This window comes from Branchiostoma floridae, chromosome 3 (assembly GCF_000003815.2).
Source record: "Branchiostoma floridae strain S238N-H82 chromosome 3, Bfl_VNyyK, whole genome shotgun sequence".
NCBI classification, from domain to species: domain Eukaryota; kingdom Metazoa; phylum Chordata; class Leptocardii; order Amphioxiformes; family Branchiostomatidae; genus Branchiostoma; species Branchiostoma floridae.
The window spans coordinates 19,789,292-19,806,050 of record NC_049981.1 but is presented as its reverse complement, the minus strand read 5'-3'; the positions used below and the strand labels follow the sequence as shown (position 1 = coordinate 19,806,050).

General features: G+C 39.3%; 1 protein-coding gene across 11 annotated transcripts in view; it reads right to left on the bottom strand.

Moving 5' to 3' along the window:
• Nucleotides 1-170: 170 nt before the first annotated feature.
• Nucleotides 171-16,759, bottom strand: part of LOC118411581 (protocadherin-15-like) — a 143,491-nt gene continuing 126,902 nt past the window's right edge. For 5 of the 11 annotated variants that reach the window (XM_035813990.1, XM_035813988.1, XM_035813994.1 and 2 more), the window contains 26 exons: nt 16,164-16,296; nt 15,472-15,554; nt 15,108-15,122; nt 14,576-14,666; nt 14,245-14,376; nt 13,558-13,616; nt 12,941-13,178; nt 12,242-12,442; nt 11,918-12,034; nt 11,529-11,666; nt 10,836-10,948; nt 10,515-10,615; nt 9,861-10,004; nt 9,469-9,552; nt 9,269-9,315; nt 8,657-8,863; nt 8,341-8,429; nt 7,888-7,971; nt 7,425-7,493; nt 7,028-7,234; nt 5,286-5,372; nt 4,760-4,796; nt 4,228-4,343; nt 2,867-3,768; nt 2,479-2,498; nt 1,744-1,854 (listed from right to left, as the gene is read on the bottom strand). In XM_035813990.1, coding sequence (XP_035669883.1) covers nt 2,886-3,768; nt 4,228-4,343; nt 4,760-4,796; nt 5,286-5,372; nt 7,028-7,234; nt 7,425-7,493; nt 7,888-7,971; nt 8,341-8,429; nt 8,657-8,863; nt 9,269-9,315; nt 9,469-9,552; nt 9,861-10,004; nt 10,515-10,615; nt 10,836-10,948; nt 11,529-11,666; nt 11,918-12,034; nt 12,242-12,442; nt 12,941-13,178; nt 13,558-13,616; nt 14,245-14,376; nt 14,576-14,666; nt 15,108-15,122; nt 15,472-15,554; nt 16,164-16,296 — 3,475 coding nt within the window. In that variant the 3' untranslated portion in view covers nt 1,744-1,854; nt 2,479-2,498; nt 2,867-2,885. Of the gene's footprint in view, nt 1,855-2,478; nt 2,499-2,866; nt 3,769-4,227; nt 4,344-4,759; nt 4,797-5,285; nt 5,373-6,004; nt 6,081-7,027; nt 7,235-7,424; nt 7,494-7,887; nt 7,972-8,340; nt 8,430-8,656; nt 8,864-9,268; nt 9,316-9,468; nt 9,553-9,860; nt 10,005-10,514; nt 10,616-10,835; nt 10,949-11,528; nt 11,667-11,917; nt 12,035-12,241; nt 12,443-12,940; nt 13,179-13,557; nt 13,617-14,244; nt 14,377-14,575; nt 14,667-15,107; nt 15,123-15,471; nt 15,555-16,163; nt 16,297-16,759 lie in introns of those variants that run through there. The other 6 variants (XR_004830691.1, XM_035813997.1, XM_035813993.1 and 3 more) reach the window with 6 other exon arrangements.

Genomic DNA, 16,759 nt, shown 5'->3' with positions numbered 1-16,759 from the left:
AATGTTGAGCGCTCTGTCAAATTGCTTAGCCACAGCAAGATCACCAACGTGTTGCAGCTTCAGCAGTATTCCTGCTTAAGGATTGCTTCAAGAGTAGGGCGATACTATAACAAATCAATGACCACACAGATCTCATTCATAATATAATGAAAGATTATGTGAAAGCCAGGGACATCAACTCTTTCCAATTTAATAATACTGACAATGCAAGCAAAGAAAAGATAAAAAAGTGAAGTGCTATTGGTGAAAAAATGCATATATCAGATTGATCTACATGTACTACTGTTTTACTTCTAAGTTTGTATACAAGAACACCAAACGTGACATGTGTACAATATTCAGTCTTGCTCACTTCAAGTTCAATATTACACCACATTGTGACATATTGTCATATTGCATACCTCTTTGGTCACATTACTATAGCAACAAGATACTCATACGTTCACAATATACTCACACACTCCAAGTATCATCAAAAGTTTTTTGGCAAATGCAGAGGTCTGACTTCATAAAACCATCTTTTGTTAGGAGCAAACTTTCTTGAAAAGAACTTGAATTGGTCTGATGGAAACTTCTTGACACTTAGACTAGACTTAATATGGAAAACACAGTCTGGAGACCCTACTTGTTATTGTTTCGTCTGTTTTACAAAATATCCATTCTCTACAGTTGACACCACAACAGTTATGTGTTCTCTCCAGCTGCGGTGAACTTTATTTTTATGTTAAGTCCTGTCACCTTGCCTGCTGCAAACTCATTGTATAACATTGTCCGTCTGTCAAATGGGACAAAATTTTAATAAAAATTCCCTAATGTAAAATCAAGACGATTTGACTTAATTTTTTAACAATCAGCTCTCTCTTGAGTGAAAAAGTCAATCTGTACATCAGCATTTATGTCACTGGTACACATACTAATAATATACAATTTGGACCCAAACCTTGATAATAAAAGAGACACTGATACACTAATACTCTGCAAAGAACTGTCCACCAGGGACATACACACAGTAAGATGTACAATAACCACGCTTAATCTTATCAATAGCTATCCATCTATAGCAACATCTAATATAAATCATTCTTTATGCATCCATGATACTGTCTAGATGGCACCAGAGGAATACGGGAAGATACAGGGCACATCTTAAAGCTGGTACTATACGTTAAGAACTTTTAGCCAAGGTACAACACTCTTAGCACAATGCAGACTTTCCCAGGCATATCTCTTATGTACACAGAAAAAGCATGTTGACAACCAAACCACTTGTTTTCTTTAAGATTCAAAGTCTGTTTGCAGCGCAATTTCGGCAAACTGTAGGTCAAGCAGGTAAAACTCTATGGACTTCTTTAATCTTTAGTCATATACATACTGGTAACGGTGTATGGGACCTTTAAGTCGAAGGCTTCCCTTGATGTCTATTGTCGAGCTATAACATCGAGATGTGAATAGAGATCAATAGAAACAACATTTTTTGTTGGTTTGGAAGTTTTTTTCCCTAGGCCTCATTGTTTTATTTAACTTCACAACAAAGTGATGGGAACCCCCTGGGCATCATGACGTCCCTTCGGCCTCTCATGCCCCTGACCGGCAGGGGAAGTAGACTGATTTTGGTGAAGTTGGGACGTTGGACCCTCGTACGGAACAATGTCTGGATCCTCAGTCGCTGTTGTTGGTGCCTTGAAGGTGGTCATCATGGTGGACTGGTACTTTGTAGTTGGGTGCCGCTGGACGTCCAGGCTGCCCCTGAAAGCTGTGGACTCCACCTCCACGTCTGCAACTTCATCATACGGTGTGATCTGTGGCTCGTCTTCTGAGATCAAGCGTTGGTCGCTCCTGTTGTCCACAAAGGATCTGAGAGAGTGAATTAAAATATTAAATATTATATGTTATAAGAGTATTTGATTGGGAGATCAAATCACATAGTTTTTCACAAACTTTGACCACATGTGACTTGGAGGCGGGCATTCTGTTAGTTGGACTTCATAGGTTGCATCTTGTTAACAGTGTGATTCACTCCAGCATCTATATGTTCCCAGGTATTTTAAAAAACATTTCTTTCCACAGCTTTTATAGTTGAAGAGACCCCAGGCAAGCTCCCAATATGCACATGTATTTTAAAGTTTCAGACTCCAAAGCAGTATTATGTCTAATTAGTATAGCAGTTTTGGGAAGGGCTCAGAAATACCTAGCTAAGCCCTTTGCAAATGGAATGGCCTGGATGCCAGACCCCAATCTCTGTAGTGTGAGCCACATTTGAAAGGGGGCTGTTGTAGAATTTCTTTGGGAGCATGTTGGCCATAAGCCAAGGAGTTGGCCTGTGTAGGCCCTGGAAACAGTCTGGCATCCAGGCAACAAATGGAACTGCATGTGTAATGTGTGAGTGGTTAGACATGGATACAAATTGTACATGAACAATGCCCCATATGCTTCCACCACCAGCTTTCCCCGTGAGTACCAAGAAACAACAACATTTACCTGCAAATCTCAGTCTTCTCCTGTCAAGGACAAGTCCAGAGAGCAGAGGGGAAAGAGTAGAAGATGTAGAATATCAGTTGTACAGCTTAGTCAGCAAACATGGACAGCAAAGAAGTACACATATTGACTACTGCAGATCACAATTCACTAGTATCAGATTCAGCCCCACAAGCAGAAAACTGATTGGACTTGCCAACTTTGCCCTTGTGGTCAAACTGACTTGTGATGTATTTACATATGAAGTCCAGACGAGTAGATCATTGGAAATTGTAGTGTTGCCATCGACTTAAAAAACAGTGTACAATGATTAAAAGTGCATCATCAAAGTGTATATTTCAAGACATCACATGCAAACATCCTATAGCAATTACAATTTATCAGTTCTCACCCATTACTGTATTCACACTTCACATTTTATCTACAACCCCTTTAGAGGAAGATTTCCTTCTCCTAGGCCGTCCTTGTCTGGGTGAATCCCCACCACTCTCTGCAGATGACGAGTCACCGACAGATGATGACTGAGAGCGGGCGCTTTCTGAACTTTTCCGTCCGTTTCTTGGAACAGGGGACGCTAGAGTGAGAGGTACGATTCTAACTGGGACCCCCCGCGCTGCCCTGAACTCCCTCCTGCTGGGGAGGTGGGCAGTGGTACTGGGGGGTGGTGCATTCTGGGAGATGCCTGAGCGGGCTGGGCTGCTGAATGGGGTGCCTGAACTGCAGGGGATTGAGGGGATTGGGGTGCCTCCAATAGAGGTGTACCCAGAGGTGGGATAGGAAGGGATGGACAGTCCGCCGAATTTGGAGTAAGTGGCACTCGATGGCAGCGGATGGCCGGAAAATGACGTTCTTCCGCTGGTTGGTGTTTGGCCACTCAGAGGGCTGTGGAAACTTCCGGACGGCGTTCTAACACACCCAATGGGAACGTGGTACTTCTGTGGCACCGTTAAGAGCGGTCCGCTACTGGTCGAAAAAAGACTAACAGGGCTTTCTTCTTCACTACTGGATGCATCTGCATCAATAGCGATTATGCTGTCTCTGTCGAAGAAGTCAGGAGGGGGGGCTGGAGGGTAAGCAGGCGGCACATTGGCGCTCTCGAAGTCGGTGTCCACACTTTCTGACGATGCCATGGGGACGTGATGGCAGCTGATTAGTGGAGCGACAGTCATGGGAACACGGCGATGTCTGAAGGGGATCTTGGGAATGTTGTAAGAGTAAGTGCCACTGCTTGTTGGAGTGTCAGCTTCGTAAAGCATAGAGGATCCACTACCAAGAGAGCTGTACAGAAGAGTTCTGCAGAAGGACAGAGCAGTAGAAGACAGAGAAGATTTAATGAGCTTGACGTATGTAAGTGTCAGGAAGAATAGTGAAGAGATACAGGTGAGAACACAACCTAATCTACACTGTTGTCCTTATCTACACAACATAGATGTTGTTGGAAAAGGTTAAATTGAGAAAGCAGAAAGGAAAAGCTCTTAGGAATGAGGAAAAGAAGCAATATTAAGGAGGAGACTTTTAACCAGGCCATTCCCTTTTACTATAAAATGTAAGCATTGCAGGAGCAGTGAAGTTTGCAGGTTAAGTAAAAACATGTAATCCTCAACAGTGTTACATTACCTTTGAAAATATACTACATATACTCACATATGTGATATCAAAACTTAATCAGATTTTAAAAGCTCTTGCTAGCGATGATTTATCAAATCCAAAGTAACTAGCATTTATCAAGGTGATTTTGTTCTCCATACACACCCTTTGTCAAACACAGGGTTCCTCATCTGTATTGCATAGAAGCTGCCGTCCTCTGCCTGGAACACCACGTCCTGTTCATTTGGGTCCGTCCCCTCTGGGATCTCCATTTTCACTTCCTGCAATAATGTAGGAACATCAACTTGGTCAGAGTCTAGCTTGTGGCACCCACCATAGCATCCTATTTTCCCTCTTTGGATGAAATATGGCAATATCTGAAAAATGGCATTTCTGACACTGACACATGCGTCTGTGACAAGGCAATTTAAAAGTGCAGTGAGGAAAATACTGGCTTTCTTCTTTCATTCAAACTTATCACTTATCAAATGTGATTGTTCTATTTAATGACATAAGGCAGAAGTTCTGCTTTTTCATACAGAAAATCAGCTTTATCAATATACATTTATAACATATTTTTCTGCAGTGAGTATCAGAGAAAGTGATTATACATGTAGTGGCCCAGTAGCATGAATGTAAAATTATAAATTATTTTTAAGTCAAAGAATTGAGCCTGAGACACAAGTTCTCAACTTACCTGTGACTCGTAGGCCCTGAGATATGGTACTCCACCACTGAAAAAAAGTCACATTTTGTCAAATACACATCAACAGATGGTCTTAAAAAGAAAATGTTACTGAGGCAATTTAAAGATAAGCATTATTTTTGCTTTTCGACAATTTTCTTAATTGACATGTTTGCTATATCAGAAAAGCAGATTGAAATAAGCATAACCGGTATTTCTGCTTTTCTGAATAGCAAATATGTCGAGCAAAGAAATTGTCAGTACTGGAAATGAGAAATTCAAAGCTTTGATTCTACAAAGACTTACAATGGGAATTGAACAATGGGGTTAACAGGAGCAGATTTGAGAAGTTTGGTTGTAAACAAAATGTGAGAAGGAAGTGAGAAATACACAAAGCTGTGCAGAAGAAAGCCATAACAGCAATCATAAGAAAGACCTCAACAGAAAAAGATGAAGAACAAGAATGATTGGGAAATACGTATATATACATGGACAGGAACAAACAAATGATATTAACATAAAGCAAACATGGACATACTTGGTGTTCGTGCCATCTAGCTCCTCATACGCATTATAGTTGGGAATGTATAACAGCCGGTGTTTCTGCATCATAGCATTCGTCCGCCTAGAATGTTGTAAGGAATTATAGGTTTTCTTGGCAAGCTAAATACTTAGTCTGCTTTTTTTCTACCAGGGTTCCCATTTCCATTAGGTCATCTTTTGATTTGGAAAGACACTAAGAATCTATAATATCTCATTACCTTTAAACATGGTGACCAAAACAAAGACTAGAATAACTAGGAAAGCATTCACCTTCAATCAGCATATGAAATTGAAACTGAACCTGACAATGCAAAAATGTAGATTTAGCATAAAGGTATTCATTTTTTTTTAAATTTTCAATCTCTTCTAAGTGTCTTCCCAAATCTGAATAACCAGCATTTGGGCAGAGAAATAAAATTCCTTGGAGGAAATCATTAGTTTGCTACAAATCCATGAATCAATCTGTTGCTTCTTTTTTTGTAAGGATAAAGATTATTTGCCAACTTTTCTGGGCTCATGCTAGTTGCAAATGAAAGCCCTACTTCATGCACCTGGTTACCTAAGATGTAGACATGCACGGATGTAAACATTCGCAAATGACAAGACAGGGCCACCACCTACTGTGTACATCTACACACATAACAGAATGCATGAAAGATATTCTATTAAAACAAGGGATAATATTACATCCACACACACGCTATATCATGCTGTTAAGTCTGGTACCAATTAAAACATTCTTTGTTTCCTTGGTCTCACCTTCAACAACACAACAGGTTCAACAGAGTTGCTGAGCATTGGAATGGCGGGATGGGAGGGTTAGTGGGATAACATGGATGGATTCAGCAGAAGTATGGAGACCATGAAATGTTAATGATTGACCTGAACTTATATGATCTAGACCATTCACTTTAGATAGACACCAGGAAGCTAGAAAAATTCTATCTAACTTCTGGATACTAGGTACTTTTACGTGTTTGCTGAATTTGTATTGTGTAGCCTGTAGTACACTATGAAAAGTGGTTCTCTCCTTGGTGATGAATGTGTGGTGTGGAGTACACTATGAAAAGGGGTTCTCTCCTTGATATTGAATGTGTGGTGTGTAGTACAATATGAAAAGTGGTTCTCTCCTTGGTGCTGAATGTGCAGTCTGTAGAGTACATGCACTGAAGAATAGTCCTCTCCTTGGATCTGAATGTGTTGTTTGCATTTTGAAGAATGGCTCTCTCCTTGGTACTGAATGCAAAGTCTCTGGTATATATACCAAATTTTACTCTCTTTGGCACTGAGTTTTCTTAAATCTCCAGTGTCTTTCCCTCTTATAAGCACCCTGCTGTCTATTGTTCATTGTGCCTACCGTTCTTTTGAAGTACATGTACTGCCTTTTTGAAGCAGTTATGTGAATTATCTTTAGAAATCTTGGCCCTGTGGTTAAAATGGTAATAGCTGACAATTACTAATCTTGTATCTATAATCCTTGTAGTGGTATGCTCAGTTAAATAAAAAATAAGTTGTTAAAGGGTAGTAAAGACTTAATCTACAATATTGACAATTAACCTCAATCACTATTAGTGTCTCCCTTAACACATTTAATTCTGTACTCAAAGGCTCAACAATCAACAATCATATGAGTCATATTCTGTGTAATCATCATGCTGATCACAGTTGCTAAGATAGTCGATTTAAAGCTTATTCAATCTCATTTCTAGTTACAATGTTCCCTACAAGTCTCCTTACCGTCTCCATGTGATGATGATGACTATGATTCCCACCACACTAGCCAGGAAGATGAGGCAGCCGAGTGCGATGAGCGCCCCCTCGGTGAAGGACAGACTGGTGGTGATGACCTGTCTCTCCTCCGGCGCACGGACCTCCAACACCTCATCCCCAGGAAAGAAGCTGCCAAACAGCTTGTTGATCTCATCCATTTTGGATGCTAAAATTCTAGGAAATAGACAAAAAAGAGATTGAAATACTGACTCTAAAAACTTACAATATAGTGAGGGGAAGGCAAAACATTGTATTGTACTTCAAAATTCTAAAAAAGGCAAAACAACAGGTACATAAGTAATAAAGGCAAAAATAAATGTCACAAGGTAGGAGGGAATATACAATACATATTGATAGTACTCACTCTAATATTCTCTCTTTGGACATTGGCTGATTTGTCTCTTTGTCTAATATATAGAATCCCACTTCTGTCCTGGAAAAGGGAAGGCCTTGGGTCAGGAGATTGATACCATGAAAAGTCTACTAAGCTACCTGTGGGCAAAAGAACCTGTAACCATTGTATTGCAAAACCGCTGGAAGACGAAATACATTTTATTTCCAACTGCCTCTCTAATGACAAGGAAAGAAAGGAGTTATTTGAAGAGGTATGCAAAACACACAAAAATTTCCAAACGTTTACCGATGAAAACAAAACTATAACGCTGTTAACGTCACATAACCCACTCATCATAGAAAAAGTGGGGTACTTCGTCTTTCACTGCTTCCAGAAAAGAAGTCAAACCCCAAATCTCGCTCTTTACATTTATAATGGATGGCCTGTGTACAGAAAAATATAACATAAATGTGCAAATATTATAGAACCTTACTTTGTGGCATCCACAGTTCCTGCTTGTACACTGGGGCTGATGTTGTCAATTACTGCAACTCCTCCAGTGATGTTGGACAGCAGGCTAGAATGTATATATATATATATATATATATATATATATATATATATATATATATATATATATACAGTATGAGATTTCAAATAGATTTGCTAAGTAAATACACAACTTGTAACCCATGAAAGAATGCCAGGGTAGTATGAGATCTTAATTATTGAAATTGCAGGTTGCTTACTCTGCCTTAACAGCATTACCCTGTACCAGTAATGTTATGGCTGGTCCTGTCCTTGGTGCTGAAATGGTTATGATTAGTATTTTTACTGGACATAACTTTGTTTTTAGCTGATGAATATAACGTTATATCTTACTTTTGTTGAAAATCAATCTGTCCAATTGAGAGCTTTGATAAAAAATCTAAAAGAAATATCCTACTTTAAGAGCTTGTCACGGTTTTCATCCACCATAGTTGCTGGTGCATTCCCCACCAAGATGACTTTGTTGTCCTCATTCATGACAGTAACCTGTTAGAACAAAGATAGGCAAAACATTGTAGGTTTTAATGTTATCATTTTCTGTATAACACAACTAATCAACTGCTCAATGTATGATGTTTGTATATAACAGTCAGAAAACATAATCGGAGATAACACGTGTATCATTAAGGGTTGTGTCCTCCTGATTTGTGTATGTGGTGTGGTATACTATATGACACACAAGTTAACCAAATTAAAGATACCCTTACACTTACCAAAACCTGTGCAGATGCTACGTTGTTACCATCGGAAGCCTCCACCGTGACGGTCAGCACTTTGCCCATCTTCCCTGTAAAGGGTATGGCTGTCTTGATGACCCCTGTTGACCCCTCGATGGCAAAATTTCCTGTGTCATCCTCCTCCCCAGACTGTCTCAGTGAGTACCGGACTGTGCTGAAGTTTCCACTGTCTGAGTCTGTGGCCTGGAAAATCAAGTTAGTACACTGTTAGGTGTTTGCAGAAAAAAGGCTGAAACAAAATCAACCCCTGCCATTCCCTAGCATCACTGTAGGACCTAAACTACATACTTAAGGTCTTTCCGTCCCCAGAGATATCTACCACTTAAAATAATGTCCAGGACAGAGGATATCAAAACCAGAACTTCCACTGTAGTACTGTGGGAAGCCATTATTGAACATGACTTTTGTTTTCCCTAAATCTTACCCACATACCAAATATCATAAAGAACAATCCACAGCTAGCTTCTTGAATTATGAAACACACACAGACACAGACACACACACACAGTGATCATACAAAGGTTTGGGCAATTTTTGGGTGTCCACAAACTGGAAATCTTAAATAGAAATCAGTACATCCAAACTTACCTCAACCTTGAGGACACTAGCAAATGTTCCAATAGTCTCTGTGACCCCTGAACAAGAAGAAATGAAATGGTATGTTGCTCTCTCTTTGTATTTAAACATCATCATCAATGAAAACCTCTTAAAAACTTCTACAGTCAAGAATCAAATAACAACAACAGGGAAATATACTGTACTAGGAACCAAGGCCCCATATTTCCCACCTGTAACATACTTGTCCTGAGTGAAAACAGGAGGGTTGTCATTTTCATCCTGAAGGGCAATGAGGATCTCTGCGTAGTCTGGATCTACAGGAAAAGACAAAGAAAATCCTTCAGACATCTGCATTCTTTAGAAAGGTACATCCCACACCAGTTTAGCTTAACTGCTAATAGTCCAGCTACATGAAAAGAAAGGATATATGCCATGTACAGTATTTCCAGGTTTACAGTCCAGTTGATCACCCCTAGATGTTTTTTTTCAACAAGTACAATGCACAGTGGACAATGCACATTACTGCTAGGTCCATCAAAATCTACTACATTAGAAAATAGAGAAACTAGAAAAAGCAACAGTTCCTTTTAGCCACATTTCTGATGAGAACATTGCTCCTTACCATCAGTTTCTGTGGCTCTCCTTCTCCTCTTTCTCATTGGCTGATCACTGTATGCCCTTATAAGGAGTCTGTAGGATGTGACAGCTTCATGGTCTAAAGTCTTGTTCACATAGACTACACCACCCGAGTCTATCCGGAAAATTCCTAAGGTGAAATAAAACAAACACTCACTTTTAGTGACTGCAGAATATTTTCCTCTTGATATATCCCAAATACACATTCTGAAACATGAAATATGATGGCTAGGCCCAGAGAATAATGTGTTCCAGTTACCTGACCAACACTACCTAAAACCTGCCAACCCTAGCCTTTTTTGGGTTGACTGCTCATAAAGGACATAAACTCTTCTATTTGACATCTGAGTGCTGAAACAGAATTTCAAGTAACCTAGTGAATTATCTTCATGTCCTTCACAACACAATGCTGGCAGGTTAAGGCCTTGAATAGCTGTAAGAATGCGTACTAAACATTGTACTTCTCTGTCCCATTGATGAATAGACTGATACCTGTACAATCTTTGAACGATGGTGAAAGTACCAGTGTCACAATGTATCTCAGTTTTCCATAATATTGAAAAGGTGTTTCACACACCCTTATAAAAAATAAAAACCAAAAGAGCTATAAATCCCAATATAAAGGGTATATGAAACATACCTTCAGCATTGCCTCTCTCTATGCTGTATGCTGCTGCTCCTTCAGCAAATACATTCACAATATCTGTTCCTACTGGGGTGTTCTCACTAAGTGAAGGCACTCTGTAAGGTAATAGCAAAGTTTCTATTAATAGTGGTCATACTGACTTTATTCCTGATCTATTTTCATACCAAACATGTTTATTACATGATGATTATCAATCTTGATTTAACTACGAAAACTAATAAAATGGGCTCCGATGAATGGATGGGATGAAAAACATTTGAATCTGGAGACAGCCCTGTGGGGACTACAAGTTGACAGCTTCATGGAAATACTCACTCATACAGGTTTTTCTGAAAGACAGGTCGGGTGTCGGAACTGAGCACCGTGATGTTGACTGTTGTTTGTGATGACATGACAGGATCACCTCCGTCATAGGCCTCCACTGCCAGCTAGATGACACATCAGCAAAAAAGAACCAAGTTTAATTTATAGGCAATCAGAATCTATTACAACAGCATGATAAAATGACATACTCTCCCTAAAAGGTGACCAGTTTTCTTTTCTTAAGTTAAGACATTAGATGAAATTAAATGAATTCCAAAGGATAACAGAGGTGGATGAACCTTTAACCCTTAGCATTTGTCATTGCAATCATTAAAAAATCTGCTTCCTACCTACCAGAATGGGACAATCATGAAGCAGAATCAAAAGTAAAAAAAATTGAATTTTGTTGGCAGTCCCTCTAACATTCAACCCAGAATTGAGGTGTTAAAAAAAATTTTTTTTTTCAAGAACTATCATAAAAAGGAACTCCCATGCACTGTAGGAGCACCCTTGTAAGATATGGGTAGCTTCAAACAATGCTTACTGCTAGATGTATAAAGGTAAGGTGGGAAAGGTCAGCTGCTGCCACACCACATGCCTGCAAAGCTGGTTTGTTACACAGAAGGGCTGCTATATTGGTGATATAGATACAGATGAAATGATGTTGCTGTGAGAAGTGCACTCCTGGAGAAGATGCAATAGTACCTGATATGTGTCCCCTGGTGACTCTCTGAGGTTGACCCTTGAGGTGACCACACCTGATACTCTGTCCACCCTAAACAAGCCTGCAGCCATGCTGTCCTCATCAGCAAGTCTGTACAGGACCTGTGCTGATGGGGTGCCCTGGACAACACAAAGGAACAGTGGGTCTCATTCAGAGCAATGATGAAGTGAAGGATTGGTTGTGACTTATTCAATCATGTGTCTAGTGTAAGTGACCCAGCCTCTGAACCAAATAATCATGATTTTGAATCAAATCTGTTGTTGCTCACCTGACTTGCATGCTACTAAAAAACTTTGTAGCAGATACAAAAGCATAACCCTACTCCCTTTTATTCCTGAAACAAGTATCAAATTAATGAGTCCTTACAAACCTTCACATCATTATCAGTGGCATTTACAGTAGTGACAATTGTGCCAACCACAGCATTGTCCAGGACCTCTGCTGTGTACACATTCTGGCTAAACACTGGGGCAAACTCATTCATGTCCTGCAGGGAACAGATAGAAGAAACAAAATTAAGAATCAGACAAAATTGTTTTAACACATTTAGAAATGATGTGAATAGTTATATCAATTTGTTGAGTATTTATAGGAAACTCCTACTATTAGCCATAAGCTGGAAGATAACAGCATCTGCACTACTTTCATCATGAGCCATATCAACTGTCAGCCCAAGCACAACACAACCACTTACATTTACAGCAACTATGACTGTGGTGTTGCCTTGATTTTGGCTATCATCTGCCTGCACCACAAGTGTATATTCAGGGCCCATTTCAAAGTCTAGTGGCTGTAGGTTGGACAGTTGCCCAGTGGTGGAGTCAATGGTAAACATTGAGGTGTCCCCATCAGCTATAGAGTAGGTCAGGCTGGGATCCAGATCAGCATCTGTGGCCTGCAACAGACAGATCATAGTTGATTGATTGATGTATTGATCTATTGATTTCATTCCATACATGTACAATGAAAAATAGAGGGTCTCATACATGCCTGAAATATTTTTGTCCACTTCACACATGACATGCATGTTCTGTCACATGCCATTCTCGGGTTCCTCAATTCAATCAACAATTGTGACCCTGTGTGAGACCCTCACAGAGGGTTTTGTTCAGTAATGGATTGAGTTTGAGAACTACAACATTCATATGCATGCATGCAGATCAAATTTGGGCCTGGGCCAACCTCAATTTTCACGGATTCAAAAAAATATACAAGACCAATGACAAAAAGGATAGATTGTATCATCATTAGCAGCATATCTCCTCTCTGGGGATAGACTATATGCTGACAAAGAAACAAACTGGATTGTGGTCTTTGTAAGAGCCTACATTTGAAATAAATAATGCTAATAGGCTGAATACACACATATTTTCAAACTCAGTTGTTATCCCACCTGCAAAGTCAAAAGGACTGTGGCATTCTCATTTTCATCCAGCACAACCTCATACAGATCTTCAGGGAACTGTGGGCTGTTGTCATTAATGTCTGTAACATTTACAGTTAGAGTTACGGAGGAGCTTCTCCCATCTGGTGCTTTGTCATTTGCAGTGACCACCAGGACGTACTGGTCTTGCTCTTCCCTGTCCAGCCTTTGTGTGGCATAAATGGCTCCGACGGGACTGATTTCAAAACTGCAACAGAGAAGAACAATATCTAGTTAGTAGAATGTAGAACTCAACAATGACAGCTTTGCAAAATATGCTCTCACTGGTACGAAACATATGTTAGAGCTTGGCAATACAGTTGATACTGCTCAAAAAGACCACTAAGGGGGTCAATAAAATCTAGCCAATGTGGATAGATGTTGATGGAAAAATCTTTTATCTAAGAGACCACCAAAAAGTGGTCATATTGGCCAGGTAGTCCATACTTAAAGGAGGTCACTTGCACAAGTTTGACTGTACAAAAGTTAAAAAAGGAATAACAAAAAATGAATGCTGACTAACAAGTGCGCAATGTAGTTTTGCTCAGATGTCTGACTTTTATGAACAGGCGTTCTTTATTACTCACCTTGAAGACACTAGGTGATATTCTACTTCCCCTTTTGCTCCAATATCAGCATCAGTGGACTAGGAAGAATGAATTCAAATAACTTTGACTTCCATCAGTGTGAAAAAATGCAATATCAACAATTTTGTAAAAGGCTGCATCTCTAATCATTTCATAGTATGATGAAGAGCAATGTCACTTCATGTCTCCTAATTACCTTAATTTTCTAAGAAGGTTATGTTTTTGGGGTTGTTTGTTTGTCTGTGCATGAGTGTGTCTCTGTGTGTGTTGCCAGAATAACTCAAGAAGTGGATCCTTATGATATTTGGCAGAGGTCAGGAAAACAACAGTCAAGTTTGATAATGGGCATCCTCACAGTTTTCTATGGTATAGCAGAGGAACTGGTTTCTATATCCCATGTTTTGGACATGCTTTGGACATGAATTTTTAGCGGTAGTACATGTAGCTGTTATACTTGCAACCTGTATGTAAATTGTTTTTTTATTATCTTTATACAATGAGAAAGACTACGCTTTAGGCTAGCTTTTTCTCCCTGACCTGTTCTTTGAGAATGATCCTGTGGGTGGGATTGCAATCTTCATCACGTACTACAACTCAACATAACTTATCAATTGGTAACTAGAATGTGAAGGATAAGGAGAAAATTCTACTGACCAAACTACTTGATATAAAATAAGTTTTACTGACCTCCACCCTGCCAATTAACACAGGTGGGTCCTGTTCCTCCTGGATCGTAAACTCTGTCAGAAAGGATGAGTTGAAGATGGGGTTGTTGTCATTGATGTCTGTCACAACAACTTCAACTGTAGCTGTCGCCGTCTGTAAACAAGTGATAAATTGTTTTGTTTGTCTCTCTAAGTACTGTAATATTTTTATGACAAGCAATACGTGTACCTTTTTAGTAGGCTATATAATATGTGTTTTGTTCTGATTCCCATACTAGTTTACAAATCTACTGTACAGTTAGAGGTTTAACTTCAAACCAGAGAGGTTCGAAATTGATTTGGTAACAACTTACCCCATTTTCATTCCCATCATCCACCAGAACAATCAGGGTGTAAGCTGGGATATCTTCTCTATCCAGCTCTTTGTTCAAGATGATCTGTCCTCTATCAAACCACAAAACAGCATGTTAATGATGTTACTGATTATTACTGAACTAGTTAACAATGACTAAACAGCTTTATTCAACAAAGAAGACAAACATGACACCATACACTCTAACCACATGACAGACAATCAAAGCACTCAAGGCAAGTAGGGTTGCTGCACAGAAGAAAGAAAACAGTTACAAAATAAATAAAAAATGAAGGCACTAATTCACAGAAGTAATAGCCATTTCCTGGAGATGCCAGAACTCATACATTTTACATGCAAGTTAGTCTGTATTACTGTGTACCTTACAATCTAAAGAGCATGACTGTAGATTCACAAGAACACAGCAACAACACCACACAGCAAATGGATTAGTACATAAGTATTGAACAGGCATTGCCTTCATACATATGGCAGGGTTAGCCAACAAAGATAACTAGCATGTCCCTACTCACTCCTCTGTGGCATTTCTAGATTAGAAGCAAGCAGAGAAAAAATACATTTAGGACATTACTCAACATTAGGACATGAATGACAAACATTCAACTACATTGTCTACACTTAACATGGGTCACTTTGAAATAGACACTTGGAATGTAGGAAATAAATGTGACTTTTCAGATTACATAGATGCATATCATTACAAATAATTCAAAATTAGTCCAACTGATTTTAAAAGGAAGTTTCATTGTCATGAGCAATAGTAAATGTCTCACAATGAATAATGTTACTTTATTCTTGGTTCACAAAACATTAAACACTGTTAAAAGAATCTGCTTTTCAAATAGATGGTCTCTGTGTTGAGCACTAGAAACTCACACTTTGCTGGAGATGTTGAAAGTGTTGTCAGGATTCCCATCAGCGATCCCAAAGTGAAGTGGTTCACCTTCAGCATCAAATGCCTGAAATGTTGAACAACACAAACTAGCATTAATTTGTTGACCATCCAACTCAGCAGTGTATGGAAGGAACATCAATTCAACTACGGGTAAACAAATGTTGCATCTGTACTCTCAATGATCTAGTATGTTCTGACAATTATATAGCCTGACAGTTTCTATACTACTTACACATTAGTTTACCACTTCACAACATGTTTGCCTTAGAAATGTTTTGAGATCAACCTGCTTCCTAACCCTGCATACAGTTACTATACAAATACTGGGTCAAAAGGCTGCATCAGAAAGGAAAGGTTAGGCTTAAGTCACATTTCTAAACAAAGGCCCGGTCGGGATGTTTAAAGAAATGAAAAATTAAAATCTATACCTAGAAATATGCACAAAGATTGCCCATGAATCTTATGTTGACATTTGGTTTATTTTGAAGTAATCTATATCATTCTTTTCCCTCCCAAATGCTGCACGTCCAGGGCCCCAGTTCCGAAATGTTAACAGGTCTCAACCCCATTGCAGTGATGTCTGACCTTGGTACTGAAATGCGTGGTGTTACACTAAAACTTACATCCAGCCACTTCTCCTGACTGTATCTAAGGTAAGAAAGTACACACTTACATGGACTGTAGTCAGGGATGTGCCGATCTGCGCTCCCTCACTAATGGAGACATAGTACCTGGCTGGGTCAAAGGTCGGCCTGCTCTGGTTGTTAGCAGGGATGACTCTCACCTCCAGAGTTGTAACTGAAGACCTGGGGGGGTGGGTTGTGGTTGAGTGTCACAGAGATAACATTAAAAATGTGAAATTGCTTATTTATCTGTTAACTGTTCTGACAAAAATATAATTTAGAAAAGCTACGTAGGAAACACAGGAAAAGTAACAATAGTACAGTTACTGTAAATGCATTTAAGTTTACAATGGTTTAATCATCACAGTTTTTGCATATATCTGTTCACCACAAACTTAAACCCCCACAAAAAAGCCTTGATCTGTTTTTCTGTTTGCCTGCGTACCATCTTGTTTCAACTGCAAACTAAAATACAATGCTACCACTGTTACAACAATTTTCATCAATCAATGACTGTTTTTGAAAAGGTACATTACATACCTCCCAAATTTTCGATGTCTATCAGTACATCGTCGTCAGGGGAATGACTTAATCTCAGTTCTCGCGAGAGAACACGAGACTGTACCTGCAACCTGTACATATAGTT